This window comes from Myodes glareolus, chromosome 10 (assembly GCF_982192425.1).
Source record: "Myodes glareolus chromosome 10, mMyoGla1.1, whole genome shotgun sequence".
In the NCBI taxonomy this organism is placed as follows: Eukaryota; Metazoa; Chordata; class Mammalia; order Rodentia; family Cricetidae; genus Myodes; species Myodes glareolus.
The window spans coordinates 86,968,100-86,991,749 of record NC_142035.1 but is presented as its reverse complement, the minus strand read 5'-3'; the positions used below and the strand labels follow the sequence as shown (position 1 = coordinate 86,991,749).

At 54.9% G+C, this 23,650-nt stretch overlaps 4 protein-coding genes across 28 annotated transcripts in view; 2 read left to right on the top strand and 2 right to left on the bottom strand.

Annotated features, from left to right (window-relative positions):
- Ambra1 (autophagy and beclin 1 regulator 1) overlaps nt 1-3,417 on the top strand; it is a 199,516-nt gene extending 196,099 nt beyond the window's left edge. For all 12 annotated transcript variants that reach the window (XM_048428441.3, XM_048428439.3, XM_048428451.3 and 9 more), the window contains one exon: nt 1,891-3,417. In XM_048428441.3, the coding sequence (XP_048284398.1) occupies nt 1,891-2,387 (497 nt within the window). In that variant the 3' untranslated portion in view covers nt 2,388-3,417. The remainder of the gene's footprint in view (nt 1-1,890) is intronic.
- Nucleotides 3,418-7,226: 3,809 nt separating this feature from the next.
- On the top strand, nt 7,227-15,613 carry Chrm4 (cholinergic receptor muscarinic 4). The gene is made up of 2 exons (XM_087911386.1): nt 7,227-8,138; nt 13,091-15,613. The coding sequence occupies exon 2, from the start codon at nt 13,123-13,125 to the stop codon at nt 14,557-14,559; it is 1,437 nt and encodes a 478-aa protein (XP_087767512.1). The 5' UTR covers nt 7,227-8,138; nt 13,091-13,122; the 3' UTR covers nt 14,560-15,613.
- Nucleotides 15,595-18,423, bottom strand: Mdk (midkine). 3 transcript variants are annotated; one of them, XM_087911389.1, is made up of 5 exons: nt 17,920-18,423; nt 17,107-17,183; nt 16,816-16,974; nt 16,566-16,727; nt 15,595-15,897 (listed from the first exon to the last, which is right to left on the bottom strand). In XM_087911389.1, exons 2-5 carry the CDS (start codon nt 17,180-17,182, stop codon nt 15,872-15,874), a joined length of 423 nt encoding a protein of 140 aa, XP_087767515.1. In that variant the 5' UTR covers nt 17,183; nt 17,920-18,423; the 3' UTR covers nt 15,595-15,871. The 3 variants fall into 3 exon arrangements, with proteins under 3 accessions (XP_087767515.1, XP_087767514.1, XP_087767513.1); XM_087911388.1 differs by lacking the exon at nt 17,920-18,423 and adding an exon at nt 17,662-17,894; XM_087911387.1 differs by lacking the exon at nt 17,920-18,423 and adding an exon at nt 17,422-17,534.
- A 129-nt stretch (nt 18,424-18,552) lies between these two features.
- The window catches only part of Dgkz (diacylglycerol kinase zeta), a 41,943-nt gene continuing 36,845 nt past the window's right edge, over nt 18,553-23,650 (bottom strand). For all 12 annotated transcript variants that reach the window (XM_048428334.3, XM_085696579.2, XM_048428335.3 and 9 more), the window contains 14 exons: nt 23,523-23,596; nt 23,329-23,440; nt 22,844-23,043; nt 22,490-22,590; nt 22,301-22,380; nt 22,140-22,209; nt 21,986-22,026; nt 21,305-21,444; nt 20,646-20,677; nt 20,419-20,462; nt 19,780-19,900; nt 19,677-19,710; nt 19,408-19,507; nt 18,553-19,217 (listed from right to left, as the gene is read on the bottom strand). In XM_048428334.3, the coding sequence (XP_048284291.2) occupies nt 19,101-19,217; nt 19,408-19,507; nt 19,677-19,710; nt 19,780-19,900; nt 20,419-20,462; nt 20,646-20,677; nt 21,305-21,444; nt 21,986-22,026; nt 22,140-22,209; nt 22,301-22,380; nt 22,490-22,590; nt 22,844-23,043; nt 23,329-23,440; nt 23,523-23,596 (1,266 nt within the window). In that variant the 3' untranslated portion in view covers nt 18,553-19,100. The remainder of the gene's footprint in view (nt 19,218-19,407; nt 19,508-19,676; nt 19,711-19,779; nt 19,901-20,418; nt 20,463-20,645; nt 20,678-21,304; nt 21,445-21,985; nt 22,027-22,139; nt 22,210-22,300; nt 22,381-22,489; nt 22,591-22,843; nt 23,044-23,328; nt 23,441-23,522; nt 23,597-23,650) is intronic.

Here is a 23,650-nt window from a genome sequence, read left to right as displayed (position 1 = left end):
GGCCAAGAAAATGACTAGAGCCTACCTAGTCAGAAGGCCCTCAGCTGTCAAAGGGACTCTGAGCTCTCGGGAGCTGCTGAGCTTTGAGTAAGATGTGGGCTTGACCAGAGCTCAGTTAACTAAGAATTAGAACAGTGATGGCAACAGCATGAAGATAGGCTGGGAAGAGAGAAGAAAGTAAGTTAGGACATAACCAGATCAGAGGTGCAGGTAGAAGGGGGCATAGCTGTGGACAGGCATCTGAAGAAGACAGTCTCAGACTTGAGTGCGGGCCTTAGGGCACTCTGGGCCTGAGCTGTGTAGTGCCTTTGGTCTCTGCCCTGGAAACAACCACTGGGATGTTCTGGGAGTTGAGCAGGCACAGTTGACATGATGGGTTCAGTGCCCACAGGACCTAGGTAAGCCTACTGCAGATCCCCACAGAGCAGAAGAGGTCCCCAGAGAGCTCTTGGGAAGCAGTGGGGATTACCCAGAGCATAGGAAAGTCCCCAACAGCAGCTCACAGGATAGAGGCTTCAGTGGCACTGAGGTCCTAGGTTGGTCTTCGCTCTTCCCTTGCCCTATTTGAAGGTGTGGCCCTGGGGACTCAGCCCTTCAGGTTCTCTGTCTTCTGCGTGCAGAGCTGAGGCTTAGCTGTTCAGGGCAGAGTAGGTGAAGGCAGCCGTCATGGGGGCTAAGAGCACAGTTTCCCAGGGACCTCAGGAAAGCCAGCTGACTAAACGTCAAAGCCGAGATAGAACCCTTACTACTTAGTACTGAGAAAAAAATGGATCAAGACCTGAAGGAAGAATATGAGCAAGTACCTGCCAGGTCCCATGCAAAACAGATCTGATGGGACCTTAGATACAGCTAAGTCATAAAAGTGACTGTCATGGAAATCTGACTCAACAGGCAGAGAAAGGACCCAGGGAAGGGGACCAAGGAAGCCTTGTTAAAACAGCTATTGACAAGTAACCTTGAAATAAGTATCTCACCCATGGGCACACCAAAACCAAAGAATCCCAAACTGGGCAGGAGCTAACCAAAACAGATCAGCCCTTCAGTGGAACTGTGCCTGGTGACTGGGAGCCTTGACCAGAGCTGCTTAGATTGGTGAGGAGTGGGGAAGACTTGGGATAGAACTACCGCTGCTGCCCTGATATATGGGCTCTCATTTCCTCTCCAGTACTATGAAAACACTAAGAGCCTTGACCAAGCCCAGCCAGCCGCTGAATGAATGGCAGAACTGTGATTTGAGCCCAGATCTTGTCTGTTCTTTCAGGGAATACCCATGTTCCATGGGGGAACAGACTCATGCTCCCCCTACTTAGAGCTGCAGGGTGGAGTCACAGGCCCAGGCAGGCAGCTGGTTCTCAACTGTGGTGTCAAACATGTATCTCAGGAAGAGCAATGTCTAGGGAAGGTATGAAGACCTATGGGTAAAGGGAGAGGACAGGAGATAGGACTTCTAGGGAGCACTTAAACCCAGGCTTTTAGGAAATAAGAAAGACAACACAGCTGAAGGAAGATAGTGCTGAAATAAAGTATGACAGACATATCCCATTCCAGGACCAGATCTGAAAGTCATCCCAGATGGGGAGAGTATAGACAAAGCAAGCTTTTCAGTCCTCTGCCTCTTTTCAAAGCAGCCGACCCTCTGGATGGGGCTGAAAGGCTTAATTAAAGCCAAGCACTTGCCTTGGGTCCAGCTCTGCCTTGAAACAGATGAGTAGCCTTGGCCACTTCCTCCCAGGTAAAGCAGAGGAGGAACAATGGTACTTGGGACCCTTCTCCTGCTTTCAGGACTCCAATTTTCACAGTGGTGATATAGCATCTGCTAGCTTCTGCTGCCTGACTCAGAGGCTCAGACCACCAACTAACTCCTTCTTTTCTCTGCTTTGTACCTGCCAGGCGAGGGCTCAGACTATGGTGGCAGTGGGGAAGATGCCCTCAGCCGGATCCAGCGGCTAATGGCCGAGGGTGGCATGACAGCTGTGGTACAGCGAGAGCAGAGCACCACCATGGCCTCCATGGGTGGCTTTGGCAACAACATCATCGTCAGCCACCGCATTCACCGCAGCTCCCAGACAGGCACAGAGTCAGGGGCTGCTCGTACCTCCTCACCCCAGCCCTCCACCTCTCGGGGACTGCTCTCAGAACCTGGGCAACAGGCAGAACGAGGCCTAAGCCCCCGGACAGCCTCCTGGGACCAGCCTAGTACCTCTGGGAGAGAACCACTTCAGCCAGCCCTGCCGTCTTCCTCCCCTGTCCCCATTCCAGTCCCCCTTGCCAGTAATGAGGGACCAACCATACACTGCAATGTGACCAATAACAGTCACCTTCCTGAGGGTGATGGCAACAGCAGGGGGGAAGCTGCAGGCCCTAGTGGGGAGCCACGGAACCGGTAGAGTCCAAAACAGGCGCTGGTGCCTCCCCTTAAGCCGCTGAACAGAAGCTGGACCTCACAGCTGGCTGGGAACTGAACACACAGAAGAGCTGGTGCCTGCATTCGGGAACAGGAGGAATGAGAGGGTGGGACGTGGAGCCAGTGGGGAAGGGGCAGTCCAGAGGGCAAGACTGGCCTGGGGAATAGAGTCCTCCAGGATCTGGAGCCCAGAAGAGCCACATTGCTGGGCCTGGTATGAATGAAGAAGCAAGTGGGTGTCTCTTCCACAAACCCCCCTTTCTCCTAAGGTCACTGGCCTAGGGGACTCAGCCCTGGGCAGGAGCCCCAGAAGAATGAAGTCTTCCAAATCTAGACTACACCATCCTGGGTGGAACAGTGGGACAGTTCTTCCCTACTGACTCCTAGGGGCAGAACCACCAGGAGCAGAGGAACAGCCTACTTCATACCCCCAATTGCCTCTGACTCTAAACCTTGTAGAGTTCCAACTTCTCTGTCCAATCAGCCCACATAAAACATAAAAGTTGGACCCAGCTTCCATGTAGGGGACTTCCTATACTCACAAGTGGGGACACCTGTGAAGTGAAGAAAGCAGCCTGCTTGCCTGACACAGGATGGAGTCAATGCACAGTGGTGGATGGGCCCTCAGGAGTGGGGGGTGTAGGCTGGCCCACCCCCAGCTTGTCCACCAAGCTCCCCCCTCTCCCCAAAGCCCTCCATGCAGCACCTATAGGTGTCAGTATTACCTAAGCCTAGGCCAAAGCCAGCCCAAGGCTGGAGGGAGAGATTCGGGTCAGAATGTGAGGTGTTGGTCTGTGGTTTGAGGTGTTGCATGCGGAACCCTGAACTGTACGTGTAGTTGTAGTGGAGAAATCAAGGCTCTGATCATTTTGTTTTTAGTATGAAAATGTGATTTCCTTTCTGTTTATCACTCATCATAGAAACATTGTGGTGGGAGGAGAGGGGATAGTCTACTGCTAATGAGGGAGACACCAAAGATCTACATCATTAAAATGATGACATGCCCCTCGCAAGGCTCCTGCTTGTTTCCGTGGAGACAGGGGAGGGAGAAGGTTTGGGACTGGGGTGTGGAATGCACCAGACTGGGCAGCCTGACTTCCCTAGGTATCTCAGTGCCCTTTAGCCCAAGTCAGCTGCTTGAGGGTTGCTTCCTGGAACCTGTTCAGATTGGGGTAACCTCTCAGTGGAACGATGGAGGAAGTCATCCTAATTGTTCCCTGTCCAGGACTGTGGGCCTAAGTGATGGTTGTGGGATCAAAAGCTGCGCGCTCCAGTCCTGGTGGCCACTGCAGCAGGTTCTGGGAAGCTGGGAGGAGACTGTAAACTTGTCTACGAGTGTCTGAATGTGCCCTGTCCATGGCCTGTGCTTCTTCACACACCAAGCCACTTTAGAAAGTAAGAGAGGCCTCTTAATAGGAAATCTGAGTAACTCTGGGACATTGGCGAGCAACTTGGACTAGCACAGGTAGGACACTGTCGGGTCTTCTGGAAGGAGGTGGGGGTGGGAAATTGCAAGTTCTTTTCCAAATGAGACAGAACCAAAAGTAGGCAAGCAAGTAAAGCACAACTGTGAGGCTGCATGGGAGCACACACTTGTGAGCAGCATGGGAGCACACACTTGTGAGCAGCATGGGAGCACACACTTGCGAGCAGCGTGGGAGCTCTGCCTGTAGTCCACTGCAGAGTGCGTTCTCTGTCGGTGAGTTGTATGAAATGGCTAGCTGTGGCTTAGGACAGGTTTGCCTCTTCTAAACTCTGATTTCCCTTGCAGGAATGCACTATGGGACTGCTTCAAGTTACTTTTAGCCCTGTAATCTCAAACTGTTCCAACTCACAGAGCACAGATGTGAAACTGACCTTCCTTTAAGGGAGAGGAATTTGAGCTAAATATTGAAGGATGGAAGGACCCCACTGCAAAGCTCATTACCGCTGCCATGAGAATCAGCCTTCAGCTGCTCAGGGATTGAGGGGCCACGTAGCCATTGAACTAATCACTCGACTTCTCTGGGGAGCTTGAGCTCTGGGGCTGGCAAAAAAGGGAAACACACACACACACACACACACACACACACACCTACCTTTAAGGTCTATCATCTCTCCTATTTCTTTCCTTACCTCTATCCAGATGTTTCCCTTCTGTCTCTTCCTAATTTTCCCTCACAGCTTATATACTCCAGCAAAATCTTTCCAGCAGTGTAAAAATTATAATATGATTACATTCTATTTTTAAGTGAATGATTACAATGAATATAAGTTTTTTAAAAATTGTTTTCCATGTCCCTTCTGTGGCTAAACATTTTGTATGTTACAGGTGAAAAACAAATATCCCCAAGAACCCACATGCATTCATGCCCAAGCACTTGATATAGATTAACAGGGTGTAAGCAAGCAAGGTTTTTTTTTTTTCCTTTTTCTTTCTTTCTTTCTTTCTTCCTCTTTCTTTCTTCTTCTTTTCTTTTTTGTTTGTTTTTTTGTTTTTCAAGACAGGGTTTTTCTGTTTAGAACTTCCTGTCTTAGAACTCACTTTGTAGACCAGGCTGGCCTCGAATTCAGAGATAGGCCTGAGTCTGCCTCTCGAGTGCTGCGATTAAAGGCATGTGCCACCACTGCCCTACTTGTGAGGTATTTTTCTCAGCCAGTTCTTTTACTGGCAGACTGCATTTTGTGGTTACAAAGAATGGATCACTTTATCTCAAAAAGTAATCTTATGAAAAATCTTAAAAGAATCACAAATCCAAACTTGCATATATGAAAAACAATCATTTCTAAATCCTCAGGGTGCATATCCACTCACCAATGATTTCTTTTTATTAAATCAGATCAGGAAGCTGAGGGCAGACACTGGAACTAGGAATTAACCATCATCTTCGGTCACCAACTTGTCCTAGCAAGAAAGGCACATCAGCCAGCAATAGCCAGGCTGCCTTTGTTTTGTCCCCTGGCCTCAATGAGTCCCTCCCTCAGCTCTTAAAATTATGCCTTTCTAAACTTTAAATTGTTCCCCAAGATTTTCTACCTCAAAGCCACTAACGAAAATTTCTTAACCTTATTAACGTTTCTGCTTGTCTAAATTCTTTCTAAGAGTGGTGGTTGAATCATTAATCTGCTCCAGCAGCAAGACTCAGAAAAAGTCAATCACTGTATTTTTAAGCAGCAGTGAGGGACTAGACACCCCGGGAGTTTTCATCCAGCCATAGACTATGAACTATGAAAGGTGTGACAACAACCAGCATGAGGTCCTCAGGACAAGTAGTCTTCGGGGCTTTGCCTCTCCAAGGCTCTCTCAGCTACGACTTTGCCAGCTGCAGCCGTGTTCCTTGAGTTCCAGTGCTTCTTGTTGGTCCCCTCAATTGACCCCCAGCATATTCTTTCTCACCTACTACTACTACAAACAGGAAGAAGTATGCCTTGGTTTGACAATAGAGACTGAATTTGAGTGTAAACCATGTGCTAAGCGTTCATGATCTACCCCTCCAAAAACCATGAAGTGATTCCTTCAGTTACCTTGGACCACGTGACTAGGAGCCAAGGTATACTCATCTGCCACCATCATCAGCACAGAAGTCAAGGCATAGGGGAAACTGAATGGATGTGGACATGCTCTCTAACTGGTTGGGAAAGGATATGGAGAAGACTTGTGATAAAGCAGTTCAAATATTAAATGTGAGCCTGCATCGTCCACCTCTACTACCTGGCCAAGGATGCACACCCAGGGAGAGCCGCCTCAGCAGGAAGCCTTTGCAGGGCGCCTTACACAGATAACACAGATGTGTTATCAGCAGGCAAGGACTGGGAGTCCCTAAGAGATAAGGAAAATGTTCAGAGGCCATTAGGTCAAAGAAAGAACAGAAAGACTAAACTGGGTCCCCCTAGTTCCAGTTCAGCTTTCCTGGGTTCATCTGTGAGTGCTGAGATGTGGGTGGGTGAGGTAACAGCCCAAGCCTCACAGGCTGAATTAGCAGGTGACTGCCTGACAGTGGTTGGAGGCATTTCTGGTTTCTGGAACCTTCTGTCCTTAACAAACTCGGCTAGTTTCTTCATGTGACTGCTTACCATTCTGCCCTCTCCCATACACACAACACTTCCACTCTCCTGGAAGTGTGTCTTCCTGGGCCTCAGGGAGGGAGATATGACCAAGTGGAAGAAGTTGATTTCATGTGCCTCAGCTGAGCTGGCCCTCAAGAACAGCTTGGGGTCAAGAACAGTAGTACTTAATGAGAATCATGGGAGACCAAAGCGCCCATGGAGAGAAAGATGGCTTTCTCACACCGACCCACCCAGCCAGCTCTAGCCTTCAACTCTGATCAGAGCAGATCTCCACTTCTTCACCAGTAAATCCCTCTCACCGGCTTTAGCTCAGCACCTCACCTCTTATCTGTTGGAGAAAAAACACACACACAAACAACAACAACAATAAAAAACAAAAACCAAACAAACAAACAAAAAAACCCTAACTCTTGTTTCTCCAATGCTATTCCCACCATCGCCACTCACCCTCCCCCCAGGAGTCTCTACCGGTTCTTGTGGGAGGGTAAAAGAGAGGCGGGTCTCAGGTTGTTTTTCCAAGAAAAGGAATCAGCTGGCTTAGGGTTTACTGTTGACACTCAAAGAGCTTTGTGGGTGACGGGGCCCAGGCGCGGAGAGTTGCGTCCAACCCTGGCTGGCCCAGGAAGAAACGCTGCTGCGGACCGACCTGCACGCAAAGGCCAAGGTAGAGCTGTCCGAGGTGCTGAATCTGTCTACTTTAGGCCTTAGCCTAACACAGTTGCAGGAGGTCTGAAAGACCCGGGTCGCGGGGGTGGGTGGGGGGGGTGGGAGTCTTTTCTGTCCCGTGTGACCTTGGGCACTGCCTTCCCCCTCGTCGGCTGCGAGGAACTCATTCCTGGATAGGAGGCTCGTGTCATTTTTCGGTCTCACAACTGGTGCGCGCCCCTTTCCGGGCCTGGAGAGAGACAAGGTCTTCTGCCAGCATAGATGCTCGCCTGCTCTCTTGTTTTCTTCTTCAGTCCCCGACGGCTCCAATCTTTTGATTGCCCGGCGGCCAACAAGCAGCCCTCTGCCCCAACAGAACTATGTTGGCCGAATCCGCCCCGCCACACATCACTTGCTGCTAGGACCAAACCCTCAAGACCGCGGTTAAAACGCAAGCGGGACAATGGAGGGGCTGAAGCCATGGAGAGGCGCGAAAATACTTCGGGGTCCGGAGTGTGTGGTTAGGGCGGAGGCGGGGCGCATAGCCAGACTTAGCCGCCTTGTTCCTCCCCAGCCCGCGAGGGGGCGCCTTATCCCCATGACAACGCGGACAACTCCCCTCACCCCCTCCCCCGGAGGGCAGCTCCCGAGGCTAATCCGCCCTGGAGACTGTGGGCGGTGCCCACGGTGCTGGAGCCCCGAGTCGCGGGCGAATTCCCGGGAGGGGCGCGAGCATCAAGGGTGTCGACGCTCCAGGTGGTGACCCCCGCGCGTCGCCGCTGGGTGACCGGCCCCGAGCGGGCGGTGCGTCCCCACCACGATTGGCTGCTTCCCTGTGACATCACGCGGCTCGGGGAAAAGTGCGAGCGTGAGCGCGAGTCGGAGCCACAGCGCCAGGAGCTGCAGGCGAAGCAGGGGCCGCCCCTTGACACCCCGTCCCCGCCCCCGGTCTACGGCCCATTCGCCCACCTCGCCGACTCGCGAAGCCTCTACCCTGTCCCGCCGTCTGTCCGACGCCAGCGGACCAAGACAGAAGCAGCGGGTGAGTAACTCCGCGGGGGCGAGGGGCTCCTGTGCAAGACGACGATGTCGGGCCCCGGGACCCGCTGGGGTCTCCAGAGGTGGCTCCCAGACCCCCCGCCCAAGTGTCAGGCGCGGTGCAGAAGGACCAGGGAGCTCAGGGGTTGGGGAGCCCCTCTGAAAGAAGGGCCCTGGGTCTCTGAAAGGTTTCTCCAGGTGCGCCTCCAGAGATTGATGATCATCCAGGAGGCTAGGGGCAGAAGAGTTTCAGCCCACAGCCCCAGTCCTAAAGCCCGGCAGCCGTCGGGTCAGGACCCACACTCCCTCATTCCCTCCGGTTAGCTGCTCTATAGGGCGCCGCCGGAAGAAGAAGCCCCAAGGCGCCCTTTTCCCGCCCGTCCCTCCGCCCTCCCTTACCACCTTGGCCCACCCGGATCTGCCAACACATTCTAGCCAGTAGAGTCCTCTGTCCGCGACCTTGAGCCCCGACGGAAAACACCCCTGTTCTCTCCTGGCACCCTTCCTCCTCTCCAGGACTAAACCTTGCTTTTACCCACCCGGGGAGATAGTCTCCTGGTCCCCCACCCTCCCAGCTCTCAGAGGAAGTGTTGGGCACAATGACTTGGCCCAATATCCTGCGCCCCTCTCCCTTCCCCTTAAGTGCATAGGCTTCTCTCCGCTCCGGGTACAGATCTGGGGCCACAGCTTTCCTAAAGTGTTCGCTTAATAATCGAAAACCTACCCCACGAGCCACCCCACGGGCGCCGAAAGCACCCTTTCTCGTCTTGTCCTCAGCAGGGAAAGGGGCTCGAGGACCCACGGAAGCACAGCCCACGCCCAGAGACTACAGGAACTGCGTGCCTGAGGGGTTGATGGGAGGGCGGGGCATCCGAGAATCTTGGCCCTTTCGACCCTGACCCAGACGTGGAGAAGAGGCGAGGTGGGCAAAGGGTAACAAGCCCTGAGGTGGCCCTTTAGGTATACCTGAGCCCACGGCTTGTGAACTCGGTGCCTATTTGACTGATGGGACTAGACAGGGCCTTTCCAGCGGGTGCGGGTTGAAGAGTGAAGGAGAACAATCGTACACTCGACCTGAACCTCGGCTGGGCTCCCTATTTGGAAGTTCTGCCATGCCTTCAATGCGTGGGGTACTCTGAACTGAGCCCGGTGACCCTTACGGCTCGATTGGGCGACTATCGCAGAGGCTTCTCGTCAGAAGTCTACGACTGGGGCTGCGTGCTCTCTATTCTTGAGAATGCAGACAGGGCCAGGTGCCCGGGCCACTAAGATAGTGACTCCAAAGTAAGGGTTTCCTCGCAACCAAAATTTTGATCTTTTCTCGACCCTTTCCCCCACCCACAGGCCGGGCGCTTCCCGGCCGTTCCCGCCATAGGCTTTGGATGTGACTGGTCACTCGCTGATGGTCCAGCATTTGCTCTTCACACAAGTTCGCAGGTACACCGACCCAAGCCGTGAGCTTGGGCCAGACCATAGCACCCCAGGCACGCACACACATGCACACGCACGTGTCCACATGGCGCTGGCATGCTCACGCGCTCAAAGACACACCGGTATCCAGGCGTGGCGGTGCGCACACTGGCACATGCAGGAAGCTACGAGTGTCTACTCGCACTCTCGAATACTCACACACAAACAGAACTTGCACTCGTGTTCCCACCTACACGTTCCTTGATGGGTGCCTTGCAACATGCTGATGGAATCCCGACGCCCTAAAGTTTCTCATTCTCGAGCCCCTGGTCAAACCTAGGGAACCTTGTGGCAGCTTAGAGCTACGGAGTCTGTCGGTGTTCCCTTCCCTTTGGCCCCTTGTAGGAGAAGCCCTGCCCTGAGGTTTTTCTGTTTTCGCGTTTTGCACTGGGACTTGGGGACGTAGCGAACGCGGCCACTGACTCGGGGTCCGGATCTGGCACCCGGGGACCGACATTGCCATCTAGCGGTGCGCACAGGTCAGGGCGACGGCTGCGAGCCTTCCCAGATCCTAGTTGGGCCTAATTCTGGGAAAATTGTGTCCACGGGTGTGAACGTCTGAGAGAGAATCAGAGAGGTCCGGAAAGAAAACTGGGACCGAGTTGAAAAAACTGGATTTTACCCAGCCTGCATCTGGCAGGGCCCGGGAAAACCAAGCCACCCACCATTCATCTGGTCAGTTACTTATCGAGGCTGTGTCTGGTTCCAGGAGGACAAAAGGTCAAACCCAAGCTGGATGGAATATGAGGGTTCCACACCTGAGATGCATCTGGTGGGCTTCTCTCTGGTGTGGTTTGGGAGGTACCTTGGAGATAAGAAAGTGTCTTTGGGTGCTAATCCTGACCCAACTCTTCTTGCAAACTGGATGACTTTCATCAAGTTCATTAACACAAAGCTTTTCTGTAAGATGAGGCTAGCAATAGCGCACCGCCTTTGCGGGCTGCTCTAGGCATTAAATGTGACCATCTTTAGGGAAAGCTCCAAGAGGTTCCTGACTAACTAAACAAGACTTTTGCTGTATTTTCCTTTGTCACATCTTCCCCCACCCCACCCCTACCTGCTTCCTAACCTGCTGGCTGCTGCTTCTGTTCTGGCCCTGAGAGGGTAGTGAGGTTTTCCTTGGTGTGCACTAATGTGTGTCGCCCCCAACCTCCACCCCGGCTTCTGCCTGCCTCTGCCAGCAAGCATCCTGGGAAAGGTGGCCTCTGTGCTTGATGCTAGTCTACCATTCTAGCTCCTAAACTGATGCTTGGAACTCCATTTTGGGGGTTCTCGGTGCTGATGGGCGCTGTGGAGACTTTTAGAAGACCCTTGACTCCTTGGGTGACCTTGGAGGGAGCATTACCCCCTCTCCTCCTGTCCTTCTTTGACACAAGGATTTAGAGCAGGAGAATTTAATTTTGAAGTTAATGGCAGGGTCTTGTGTCTTCTGGGGTGGGGAGGCTGGAGGACTGGAGCCAAGCTTTGGCCGGTGTCTGCAGCCTGCGGTGCCATTTCCAGTTGGAGAGCAAACTGTGGCGCTGACAGGATCACCTGGCCATTCAAAGACTGTGATGGGACAAGGTCCTCTGTTTTGTAAATGAGGGAGTTAAGTCCGAGGAGCACAGATGGCTCTCCTCAGACAGTACAGCTAGGGCTTGCTGGCCTTCTACTGAACCCAGGCTGCAGACTTGGTGCATCTTCCTCCACAGCCGGCTGCTGTACCCTCTTTTCCTCTTTCACACACACAGACAGACGCACAGAATTGCGTATACAACCTGCGTGTGGCTGAGATGGGGCCTGTGTGCGTATGTGGAATGGTTGTGTGTTGGCGGGTGTGAAGGAGGCTGGGTTGAGCGGCTGCCCTGGCACAGTGTGCTGGGCGTGGGCCTCCCTCACATGTATGGAAGAGGAAGAGGAGGAAGAGAGCTGAAGGGAGCCTGGTGGGAGGGAAGCGGACTCAGGGGAGGGGCCTTGTTGGACCTCAGCAGGGTCATTCTCTGTGGGATGTGAACTCTGAGAGGCTGGCTGCAGGTTCCCTCTAGGATAATTCCCTTATCTTTTGGGTTCCCAGGGGAGGTTAGACTGGCCTTGGTTCTGAGGAAATCAGGAAGACCATTCCTCGGCTGCTGGGTCCTTTAAATTTCTGGTTTCTTGTGGTTGGAGCCCTGGGAAGCTGAGAGCCCACCACTGCCCCTGCAGTGCCCACTCGTCCCCTGGGGCTGGGCTGGGGAGGCAAAGCCCAACTTCTTGAATCATCTCACTGTTCCCACTCCTCTCCGGGCATCCCAGCTCGCACCTCACCTCCTGGTCTCTTGGATAACCCTCCTAATCGTGAGGGCCATCAGGTCCTGTGTCTTAGTTCTAGGACTATCTTCTTTGCTCCTCAAATGCACGCTACCAGCACCGGACATCAAGGAAACATGGAACCCCGTCTATTTAAATAACTGCAGAGGTTACTAACATGCCTGTGCCTGTTTCCTCAACATCTGCCCTGGGTTCGTCGTGATGATGCACTGTCACACAGTGTAGGAACTTAGGAGACTGCTGATGCCGGCCACTCACACCACTCCTGCATCGCTGCCTCCGTCTGCAGTGTAGATGTGGGGATCGAGAACAAGTCTCCAGAGCTTGGCGATATTTGGCTAAGACATGTCCAAGTGGCTGTATATGGTGGTACATGCCTTTAATTTCAGCACTCTAGAGACAGACAGGAAGATCAAACTCTGTGAGTTTGAGGTCAGCCTGTTAAGTAAAACCCTATCTCAAAAAAAAAAAAAAGAAAGAAAGAAAAGAAAAGAAAGAAAGAGAAAAATAAAGGAAGGAAGAATAAAGAAAAGAAATGGCCAAGCAGCCAAGCAGGGCTGACTATGTGGCCAAGAGGTGTGTGGTCTGTGCGTGTGTTGCACGTCTACCACGTGCGGTCTGTGCGTGTGGTGCAGGTCTACCACGTGTGGTCTGTGTGTGTGGTGCAGGTCTACCATGTGTGGCGCTGGGCACAATCTTTGGTACCCGAGAAGTGGGGCTTGAAATGACATGAGTGGGGGAGCAAATGATCGAACACTGTCTCCACCTTGCAGTCTCTGGGACCATTCCTCACACCGCCCTTTGCTTTCCTGGGCTCCATACATACTGGCCTGTCCCTGTCTCCTGGCAGGGAGCCACAGCTCTTCACATGACGGTCTCCTTGTTGTTGTTCCGTTATCTCCTGGGTGAGGCACATGATCACCTGCAGGAACAACCCCTCTCCTGTCTTCTGACTCCTGTTACCCTCACTCTGCCTTATTTTCCTTTTCTCACGTTTCTATCTCTCCCCAAGCTGGGTTGTCCATTCTGATGGGAACCATGAGTGTTTCATTCGCTTCTGATCTCAGCCCTGAGCTGACACCAGAGGCTCTCAGTTTTACCCATCTTATGAGTAACATCTTCCCGGATGATCTCTCTCCTGCCCTGCGGCTCCAGTTAACTCTCTTCAACAACTCACCCGTTCCTGTCTCCTCCCCCCAGCCACTGCCCACCTGTACCCAGCTGGGCTCAGCATGGCGAACTTCACACCTGGCAACGGCAGCTCAGCCAATCAGTCTGTGCGCCTGGTCACAGCCACCCATAACCACCTGGAAACAGTGGAGATGGTGTTCATTGCCACAGTGACAGGCTCACTGAGCCTGGTGACTGTCGTGGGTAACATCCTGGTGATGCTGTCCATCAAAGTCAACAGGCAGCTGCAGACGGTCAACAACTATTTCCTGTTCAGCCTGGCGTGTGCAGACCTCATCATAGGTGCGTTCTCCATGAACCTCTACACCGTGTACATCATCAAGGGCTACTGGCCCCTGGGCGCGGTGGTCTGTGACCTGTGGCTGGCCCTGGACTATGTAGTGAGCAATGCCTCCGTCATGAACCTTCTCATCATCAGCTTTGACCGCTACTTCTGCGTCACCAAACCCCTCACCTACCCTGCCCGCCGCACTACTAAAATGGCAGGCCTCATGATCGCAGCTGCCTGGGTCCTGTCCTTTGTGCTCTGGGCCCCCGCCATCTTGTTCTGGCAGTTTGTGGTGGGCAAGAGGACAGTGCCTGATAACCAGTGTTTCATCCAGTTCTTGTCCAACCCGGCAGTGACCTTTGGCACAGCCATTGCTGCCTTCTATCTGCCCGTGGTCATCATGACGGTGCTGTATATTCACATCTCACTGGCAAGTCGCAGTCGAGTCCACAAGCATCGACCTGAGGGCCCCAAGGAGAAGAAGGCCAAGACTCTGGCTTTCCTCAAAAGCCCCCTGATGAAGCCGAGTATCAAGAAACCTCCACCAGGGGGCGCTTCTCGAGAGGAACTGCGCAACGGGAAGCTAGAAGAGGCCCCTCCGCCAGCCCTGCCCCCGCCTCCACGCCCAGTGACCGACAAGGACACTTCCAATGAGTCTAGCTCGGGCAGTGCCACCCAGAACACCAAGGAACGGCCACCCACAGAGCTGTCCACCACAGAGGCCACCACACCAGCCCTGCCCGCCCCTACCCTGCAGCCACGAACCCTCAACCCAGCCTCTAAATGGTCCAAGATTCAGATTGTAACAAAGCAGACAGGCAATGAGTGTGTGACAGCCATCGAGATTGTACCGGCCACTCCAGTTGGCATGCGCCCAGCAGCTAATGTGGCCCGAAAGTTCGCCAGCATTGCTCGCAACCAGGTGCGGAAGAAGCGACAGATGGCGGCCCGCGAGCGCAAAGTGACTCGGACCATCTTTGCCATTCTGCTGGCCTTCATCCTCACCTGGACACCCTACAATGTCATGGTCCTGGTGAACACCTTTTGCCAGAGCTGTATCCCTGAGAGGGTGTGGTCCATTGGCTACTGGCTCTGCTACGTCAACAGCACCATCAACCCTGCCTGCTATGCACTTTGCAACGCCACTTTCAAAAAGACCTTCCGGCACCTCCTGCTATGCCAGTATCGGAACATCGGCACAGCCAGGTAGACAGGCAGGTGTCCTAGGAGGTGCTGGTGTCATGAGTGTGTACCGGGGAACCACATGGGCTCACCGGCTGTGGAGGAGCGAGTAGGCGGCCCCATTCTGAGTTGGCATCTGCTAAAGAGAACAGGTCTCTTTACAGTGAGGCACAAGAAGCTCTTCGCTGGGTTTGGAGGTAGATCTCAGCCCCGGAGGGTCTGAACTGGCACCACCTGGCCCCTATCTGTCACCCTGCCTCAGAAGGATGGGGGACAATGACTGGAGTGGGCAGCGGCTCTGTCGAGGCCAGCCATCAGCAGAGATGGAAGAACCAATCGGAGAGCAGAGGCCAGGAGCAAAGGAGCCAGGCTTGGAGGGGTGGGGTACCCCGTTCTGCTGTAATCGGTGCTTTCCGCCTCCCTGCACCCCCTCCCCCTGCATGTAGGCTCGGTCCTTCCCTGCCCCCAATTCCCTCTCCAGGGTGAGAGATTCAGCCAGGCTGAGGTGCCCTTCCCTGGCCAGCTGTCACATCTGGATGGGGCAACTGGGAAACCAAGCTAAGAAGCTGATACAGACTACAGGGGACCAAGACTGAGTCAAATAGTAGTGAATCTTACTCTAAAGAGCACCCCCCAGAGGTTTCAAATGAAGGGCAGTATTCTCCTCTACCTCTGCAGGAGGGAGGGCCCCAAAGAAAGAAAAGAATGTGTGGTGGTGGGGTGAACTTGGTGACAGTGATGGTGAGGCAAGCAAGCACCTTCATCTCTCCCCCGTGAGAACCTGGATCCAAGAACCTGGATCAAGACTCTTAACTAGGTGAGGCAGAGTTCATGTGAGGCATCTGGGTTCTCTTCCCTAACCCCAGTCCTGTGGTTCCTGGGAGAGATGACACCCAGGGGGCTCTGGACGACATTTTCATAAATGTTCTGCTCTTTCCTGAGCTGTTGGGAGCACTTCCTAGTAGGCCTCAACTCCCTTCAGCCCGTCTTTCCCCACCCCAACCCCAACAAAACTCTATGGCAAACTCCCTGGGAAGGGACTTTTATATATTAAAAAAGAAGCTTTTATTGGAGAAAAAAAATGTGAGTTTATTTTATTCATTTCTTAACATATCAGGGTGGGGAGAACAAAACGGGGTGCTGGGAATCAGATCCCTCTGGGGAGGTTCAAGCTTCCCAGAGTCCCTTGTGCTTGTCCCTCCCCACTTTGGGCACTTGGTGTGGGGTGATTGACAAAGTTGTGGCAGACAAAAGGCACTGGTGGGTTCTATTTTGGGCCTGTGGCAGAGAAGCCTCCTTCAGGGACCCAGGTAGGCCAGAGGCTCTCCAGCATCCTGAGATCAGTCTTTTCCTTTCCCTTTCTTGGCTGGAAAACAAGAAACGCTCTTGTTAGGTGACTGGGTGAGACCGGTGGGCCCACAATTAAGTACAAGGAGAGAAAATCCTGCCCCCTAGTGGTCTTTGATCGGTTAACCTGGAAGTGGATGAAAAGGGCAGCCATTGTGATGCCAACTAAGCCTTTTCTTATTCCCGCAACTTTTTACACCCCCCCCCTTTTTTTTTTAACAGAGTCTCACTCTGTAGCCTTGAAGTCACGGCTGTCTTACTGCTTCAGCCCTGAAATTACAGGATGAGCCACTATGCCTGGTTTTCAACTTTCTGTTTTCATCCAGGATCGGAGTATGTCTAAGTTTCTCACCTGGGAAGTGGGCAGACTGACCTCTGCCCTGTTGGCCTCAATGGTTGTGGGTCAAGCTGCAGCATGGCCCTTTGGAACATCTTTCCTATAGTTTTAAGGGCACAGTGAACTCCTCCTTGACCCTATCCAACCCTCCTCAGGTGACAAAGACAGGCCTTTTCCAGGACCCCAAATCGGATGATCCGACAGGAAGAGTAGTTCCTACTTGGGCAAAGACGGTTTAGTGCCTCCTGAGAGCTGCCTTCAAGCGCCGGCCCATTTCCAACTCTAAGACCGCTCTGAAAAGGTGGCGCGAAGTCCCTAACCAGATCCGCAGTCCCACTGTATTCACTGACCTTTGGTCTTCGACTTGGTCTTCGAGGTGCAGGGCTTGGTCACGCGGATGGTCTCCTGGCACTGGGCATTGTAGCGAGCCTTCTTCAGGGTCCCTTGGCGTGCTCTGGTGCCGGTGCTTCCATCACACGACCCCCAGCTCTCAAACTTGTATTTGCAGTCGGCTGATGAGAGAGTGGCCCCACGGGGTGAGAAACAGGAGGGTTGAGGCTGCCTCCTGCCTTCCTGCCCTCCTCCTGTGCCCCACCTCACCTCCAAATTCCTTCTTCCAGTTGCAGGGCACCTTGCAATGGATGCGCTGGGTCTGGGCTCCGCAGGTACCCTCGCGGAAACCCATGCCGCAGTCTTTGCTGCTGGGGATGCAGGGCCCCCACGTCCACTCCGAACACTCGCTGCCCTTCTTCACCTTTTCTATAAAGTGCAAGGAACAGAGTTAAGGCTTGGCGTGCACGGAAACTCCCCGGGAGACTAATCCCTAGGTCATGCGGCCTCACTTGCCATCCCGGCCTTTCCTTTACTCCTGAGCCCACCCTATCCCATCACCTTTCTTTTTGGCCACGGCGGACGTGAGCGCCAGGAGGGCAAGAAGGGCTAGAAGGAAGAAGCCTCGGTGCTGCATCCTAGAGGAAAAGTTTGGGTTAGAGTTTCTTGCCCATTCCCTTCCCCGATGGGGACAACACCTTCCACCCCAACTTGGCCCACTTTCCAGGCCCAAGGGGGTCCGGCCGACAAGGGGCCGACGGAGGGAGGACTTAAAGCCGCAATTCCGGGACTCAGCGTAGCCCCCCACCCCCGCCTCAGTCTCCTTGGTGGTGGCAGCCTGGAGGGACTGAGGCCACGGCTGCTGTGCGCGCTCACTCGCTCACTGTCGGTGCGATGCTTCGCTCCCTCCCGCTACAGCTACGGTCCCGCTAGGACTGCTGCGGCCCCTTTTGTCTCCAGAACCGGTCTGAGCCGGTCACATGGGCCCCCGCCCCTCCCCCCCACCCCGATGGAAGGACCCGCCCCGCCCCCTCCCCTCAAACCCGCACCTCCTCAGACCCCTTAGTCCCCGCCTCCACTCCCGCCCCTAGCCGCTCTCCCGCGCCTGCCCATCACCTCTGATCTCTGAGTCTCTGGCCCTGGAGTTCCCGTCTTGCCCATCCACTCCAGGCTCAAAGTCTTTTCACGGGCTCTGGAGCCCCAGCACTCTTCCTCCTCCCGCCTCCCCCTTCCCTGGTTTGGACTTGTCCCCTTTGCAGACAGCTCTCAGGGCACCGCTTCGCTTGCCCTCTGTGGGGCCCTGGAGTCTGCCTGGTGTCACAGGCCCAGGAAGGCCTCTGCATCCACGATGCTAACCTTCGAGGCCTGGCTCACCTCCTACTTGTTGGGGATCAGATCACTCAGAGGGCAAGGAGGGGCTTTGATGTGTAGGGGAGCTGAGGATCCGGGACCCCAGTTGGCGGGGGACGAGCAAAGCTCAAGATCCTTTTCCTAACGCAGGTTTGAAGGATGAGAGAAGGGGATGGGCGGGGGTGGGGTGGGGGAGCACGGGAGGGGCGCAGGCCTTAGATTGGTAAACCTTGTAGCTGACAGGGGCTGTCTGAGAAGTTCCAGACCGGGTTTCACTGGAGGTGATAACCGCCCACCCCTGACCCTGGGGCCTCAGGCACACCACCTCCCCCCCCCATTACAGGCCAGGGGGAGGGGGACTACGGGACTGCTCCAGGGCACCGGGCCAAGGGACCGAAGAACCCACACCCGGCCCCCGCCCCACCCCTTTTACTTTCATTGTTATTGCCCCAGCGGGAGCGGGAAGCAAAGGAAATCAGCTCCGCCTCTGGCCCTGGGAGCCTAGGCTGCTAGGCAGAGGTCAGGAGCCGGGCAGACCCATCCAAGCTAGGTACCCCTGTACCGGTCTGAGATACTGGTGACCATTCCCCAACTCTTAAGTTAACCAGGCACACGCCGCTGCTTATCAGAGATCCACACAAGGAAAAAGAAAACAAGAAAGGAAAAAAAATTCACTTTACTGAGTCATACCCAGCTGTAAACAAGTCACCGTGGGAGCCCCACCCCCCACCCCAGGCCATACAGTCTGAAATGAAATGACTGGGTACATGAGGATCACCAGGGGAGGTGCCAAGCAGGGCCGCGGGCAGGTGAATACAGCAGGCTCTTTAGTTTCTGGGAGGCCCTGGGTGGGTGGGTCAGAGCGAAGGGCTAGGCACCCCAAAGCCTCCCGGCAGTCCAAAGGACTAGGTGGCTAGCAAATGGCCTGCTGAGAACAGGCCTTCCTGTCGGTGCTGAGTCCTCTGTCCTGCCATTCGGTCTGCCATGGTGAGGGGAAGGCTACCCGAAGGGATCCACCAACCCATCTCCTGTTCCCCATGAACACAGAGACAGGTGAGAGTCCAGCTCCTCAGAGTCCAGCCCTAGATCTGAGCGGCTTCTCAGGGGTGGCACGGGGCTCCTTCCCTGGGGCAGGGTCCCCCCATGGCCATCCGACAGGAATGTGGCAGTGAGGTGGGCAAAGAGGTCCTCTGTAGTGTCCTCCACTACACAGCCGTCTCCTGGTCCTCACGCTGGATCATCTGGTAGTGCTGTCTGTTCTCCAGGTAGGCAGCCAGCTCTGTGTCCCGAGCCTTCTCAGCTCGCTGCCGGGGAGTGTCGCCCTGGAACAGGGTGGAAGGGCCCCAAGGCTTTAAGAGAGGGCCTATGGGGGAGGGGTAGCCTCACAGGTTACAAGGTTTCCCCTCCGGGCTCAGGTTTCTCCAGGCCTGGATTATGTTGGAAACAGCTTCAAGTTTCCTAGCCCTGCCCCCAATTTCTGGAAAAGGGCCGTTTGGGTTCTGCCAGGCTCACCTGCTGGTCTGTCTTCATGAGGGAGGCCCCGGCTTCCACAATGTAGTGGCAGATGGTGCGCTGGCCCAGGGCAGCTGCCTGGTGGAGACAGGTCTCCCCACTGGGGGGCAGGGGCTGCTTGTGGACACTTCCCAACAGCCAGCAGAAAGGGCAGGAGTTTGACGAGAGGGGGAGGGGTACCCCATGCTGGCCAGAAAGGGTTCTTGGGTTTTGGATGACCAAATGGTTAGGCCTGAAGGAAGTGGTTCTCAGGTGTCCCAGATACTCACTTCTCCTCGACAGCATCAAGGATCTCTGGCGGTGCTGCGGGAGGAAGGGTGCTCAGAGCCTGATAGCCCTTTCTTCCCACCCAGGCCCAGGAGCACAGCTTACCATGGTCCAGCAGATAGCGGACCACTTCCTTACTGCCAGTGCTGACTGCATGGTGCAAGAGTGTGCGGCTCTGCTGGTCCCGGTGCATGAGGTCACCTCCTGCTCGGTGCAGCTCCTGGAGCTGAGGACAATGGGCAGGGCAGAGCTGGGTCTCCCTCCCTCCACAAGCATGGACCCAGACATAGGCTCACACAGGTCACACTAGGAGCCTTTGGGGGGGGGGGTTGTTGTTTTGAGATAGGTTGTCTCTATGTAGTCCTGGCTGTGCTGGAACTAGTAGACCAGACTGGTCTTGAACTCACTGAGATCCCTCTGCCTCTGCCTCCTGAGAGCTGGGATTAAAGGTGTATGCCACCACAGCTGGCTTCTGAGGGTCTCTTGGGTGTCATTAGAGATACAAGTCTTCTCATCTGACATGTAAGGACTCCCCCAAAATGTACAGCCAACCAAGCTCTGGAGCCTGCAATTCCTTTAAGATTGACCCCGGTCCAAGCACCAGGGACAGGAAGACTGGGTGAGGCAGCCTCCTAGTAGCAAGTCACCTAGACAGGGCAATCCCACATGGAGGACCAGCTGATGACAAGTGCCGAATACCGCCCAGGGTGAGGGCTCCAGGGACAAGGCTAGGCTGACTGGTACCTTGCAGAAGTCATTCCTCTTGGCAGCTTCAATCAGCTCTTCCCCTGCACAGAACATCTGTCCATCAGACCCTGAGGTCAGTGGCCTGGGCATGACTTGATGTGTGAACAGTATGTGTGATGATGTACTACTGTCCGGGGCAGGAACCCGCTGGGGCTGACTCCCACTGACCCTCACACATAGACCAAGGAAAGGAGAGTGGCAGGACCCTAGGGGAAAGGCCTCACCTTGAGGTGGTGCAGCATCCCCCTGCAGTGACCTACAAACAAAACAGGGTGAGCTGTGACCCAGTGCAGCCCAGTTGGCCACCTTCTCTAGCCTCAACTATATTGGCCTTCATTTTTTCAAGTTTATTGAGTGCTTACTGCACATCACATACTGTGGAGAACAAGCAGGGAGCCATACAGCTCCCATCCTAGCTCAGAGACGTAAGCCAACCAGTAAATCAGGAATCTGGAAGTGCTACTGAACACAATGGGGCAGGGTGACCAAGCAGCTGGGAACTGGAGACTGGATCCTTCCCAACCTTCAGGAGGCATTCCTGGAAAAGATCCCCCTAAGAGGGAAAAGCCAAGCTGAGACTGAGGAGTGGGGTGCCTGAAAAGGGGCCAGTGGGAGGCAGCAAGTCAAAAGTCCAGAGGATGGCCTGGGACCTCCAGTAAGGGACGGAGAGGCCAGGAGGCCCAGGACTGAAGAGTTGCTGAGAAAGAGGGTTTCTGGGCTGCGGAGCGGCCTGTGTGGACCTGCACTTGTTCAGATGGTGGGGAGCATCCTAGCAGAGGGACAGAGCCTGCCCCTGAGTGCCCATGCTGTGCCTAAAGGCGGGAATTCCAGCAGACAGGGTTTAAAGCTGGGGAGTGGTGGTCAGGGGGGCTCTGGGACTCACCGGGGTATGGGGGAGCAGGGGGAGGTAGGGAGCGGGGAGGTAGGGGTGGGGAGGTCAGGCCGTGCTGATGCCCCCAGCAGCTCAGGGTCTAGGATATAAATCTCGTCCTGGGCAATCTCCGTCACATAGTTGAGGTGCTCCTGTGGGGGGAGGGGTTAGAACTAAAGGTCAGTGCCAGCATGTGTGGCCTTTAGTCCCCAGGGGTGGGGGTGGGGCTAGGGCAGCAAGCCAGGCAGCAGACCTAGAGAAGCCTCTCTCAGAGCAGGAACATCAGGGGAGGTGGCAGGGAGAGTGGGGTAGTCTTCCTGTTCAGCCTGCTCCCTCACCTCCATATGTGGCATTCACCAGCTCAACAACTACTTCCCACTGCTAAGCCAGGTGATCTAGCCCTGGCTATTTTCTTCTGCTTCCCTGGATAGCACTGTGCTTCGAGGCCCTCCCTTCCACCCACCCAGAAAGCCTTTTCTGGGTGTGCCAGCTTTTTCTGTTGGCACCATCCCTGTGCATTCCTGGAGGGTGGGGGCATGTGATCCACAGCCACAGGCATGTGAGAATATTATGGCCATGAGGCTGTGGTGAGCATGCTTGGCTTGTGGGGCTAACCCTGAAGCTGGCCTGCAGAGGTGTGAGTGTGTGGGGTACAGAAGCTGGCTGTGGGTGAGGAAGGCCTGCAGTGCTTACCTGGGCCCTGTCGATCCTGTAGAAGCGGCTGGCAGTGGTAGCTAGAGAAGAGATTCCCCGATGAGGCTGAGTAGGATGAATGTCCTTGGCCCAGCCCAGGTTCCCCCAAAGGAGCCCAGCACTGCCTAGAACTGACCCTTCAAGGCAGACTCACCATCCAAGAAACACCACTTAGAGGATAGTTGGTGACATGTCGGGGACTTGGCTCCAGCGCCATCGGGCTCCTGTGAGACAGAAGCAGAAGTCAGGGTGGGCCACGAATAGTCTGGGGAGGAAGCTCGGGTGCCCCCACCTCGTCCTGCTTACACGGCTTACCTGCTGGAGTCTCTCAATGTGGGCACGGCAGAGCTCTAGGTCACTGTCCCCAGGGACCACCACAGTGCCCAGAGGCACAGCTGGAAGACAGAAGGGCCTTTCAGCAGCGGGCTGCATGTCCCTGCTGCATGTCTGCAGGCAGCCCAGCAGCTGCTTATCCCTCCCTGCCCCAGCCCTGCTGCCACTCACAGGCCTCCTTGAGCTGCTCCTTGTCATAATGCAGAGCCTCATAGTCGTGCATGCTGACCCTGCTCACCTGGATCCTCAGCTGCTCGGGGACTGGCTGCTGACTGGAAGGTAGGACCAAGGACAACGAATTCAGCCAGGACCCTGCCCAGGATACCAGTCCTCAGCTGGGCATCCTGCCTCGCTTCCAAAGCCCTTTATTTTGGATGCCAGGGCAATCTATAGCCTCATGCATGCTAAGCAAGTGCTCTCTTATCACCAGATTACAAGTCCCCTTTGCCGGGCAGGAAACCAAAGCTCAAGTAAATCAGTGGTTGGCTCCAGGCCCCTCGGTACATGACGGCTAACATGACCTACTCGCTGTGCAGCGGGGCAGCACTCCGGCGCTTGGCCTTCTGCACCATTGTGGCCTGGTTGCGCAGGGCGATTCGAATACGTGATGCCGCAAGCTTGCAGGGCTCACCGTCCACCTGCACAGGGATGGCCTTGGCCGTGGTGAGCAGCACTTCTCGGCACTGAGTCAGCCGCTCTCCGTGCCCACCCACCTGCAGTGCTGCCTGTGGGCAAAGAACGCTCAGGTCAAGTGGTGGGTGGGGCAAGCCCTACTCTTTCCAGAGATGCTCTGGTGAAAGGATAAAAACACGAGGGAACCCCAGACAATGCAGATTAGAGGGATGAGACGGAGGCACTGAAGATGGGAAGATGTGCCCTCTGCTACATCAAGAGGAAGAAGGCCAAGATGCCCAGCTAGGGGACTTAGGCCAAGAAAGGAGCTGAGGTGACCACCCAACCCTGGCTAATGAAGAGAAAAGAAGAAACAGTTTAGGACAGGGACCACTCACCAAGGATGTCATGGTGAAGCCGATGACCTCGAGGTAGCCATCATCATGCCGCTGGGGCTCGAAGTCATGGTGCTCCCCAGGGTGGCCCCAGGGCATGGTGCCTGCACAGTACCTGAGGGGAGAGCAACAGATGGGCTCTGGCATGGACTCAGCAGGATGGGACAACAGGGTCCACAGGAGCCCCATTTCCTTACCTGGGGATGTTCAGAAAAACGATGCACTGGGGTTTCAGGTCCTGGATCTTGGGGGTTAGGTCTATTCCATCACACTGGACACAGGAACAGGGGAGTGTTGGAGAACACGTGTACCCTAGTGGCCTCCC

Excerpts from the sequence above, each read along its gene's own strand:
- Chrm4 (XM_087911386.1), top strand. The coding sequence starts at position 13,123 with ATGGCGAACTTCACACCTGGCAACGGCAGCTCAGCCAATCAGTCTGTG.
- Mdk (XM_087911389.1), bottom strand. The coding sequence starts at position 17,182 with ATGCAGCACCGAGGCTTCTTCCTTCTAGCCCTTCTTGCCCTCCTGGCG. Across the intron at positions 16,975-17,106 it reads CGCCGTGGCCAAAAAGAAAG|AAAAGGTGAAGAAGGGCAGC; the intron begins GTGATGGGATAG and ends TGCACTTTATAG. Across the intron at positions 16,728-16,815 it reads CTGGAAGAAGGAATTTGGAG|CCGACTGCAAATACAAGTTT; the intron begins GTGAGGTGGGGC and ends CTCTCTCATCAG.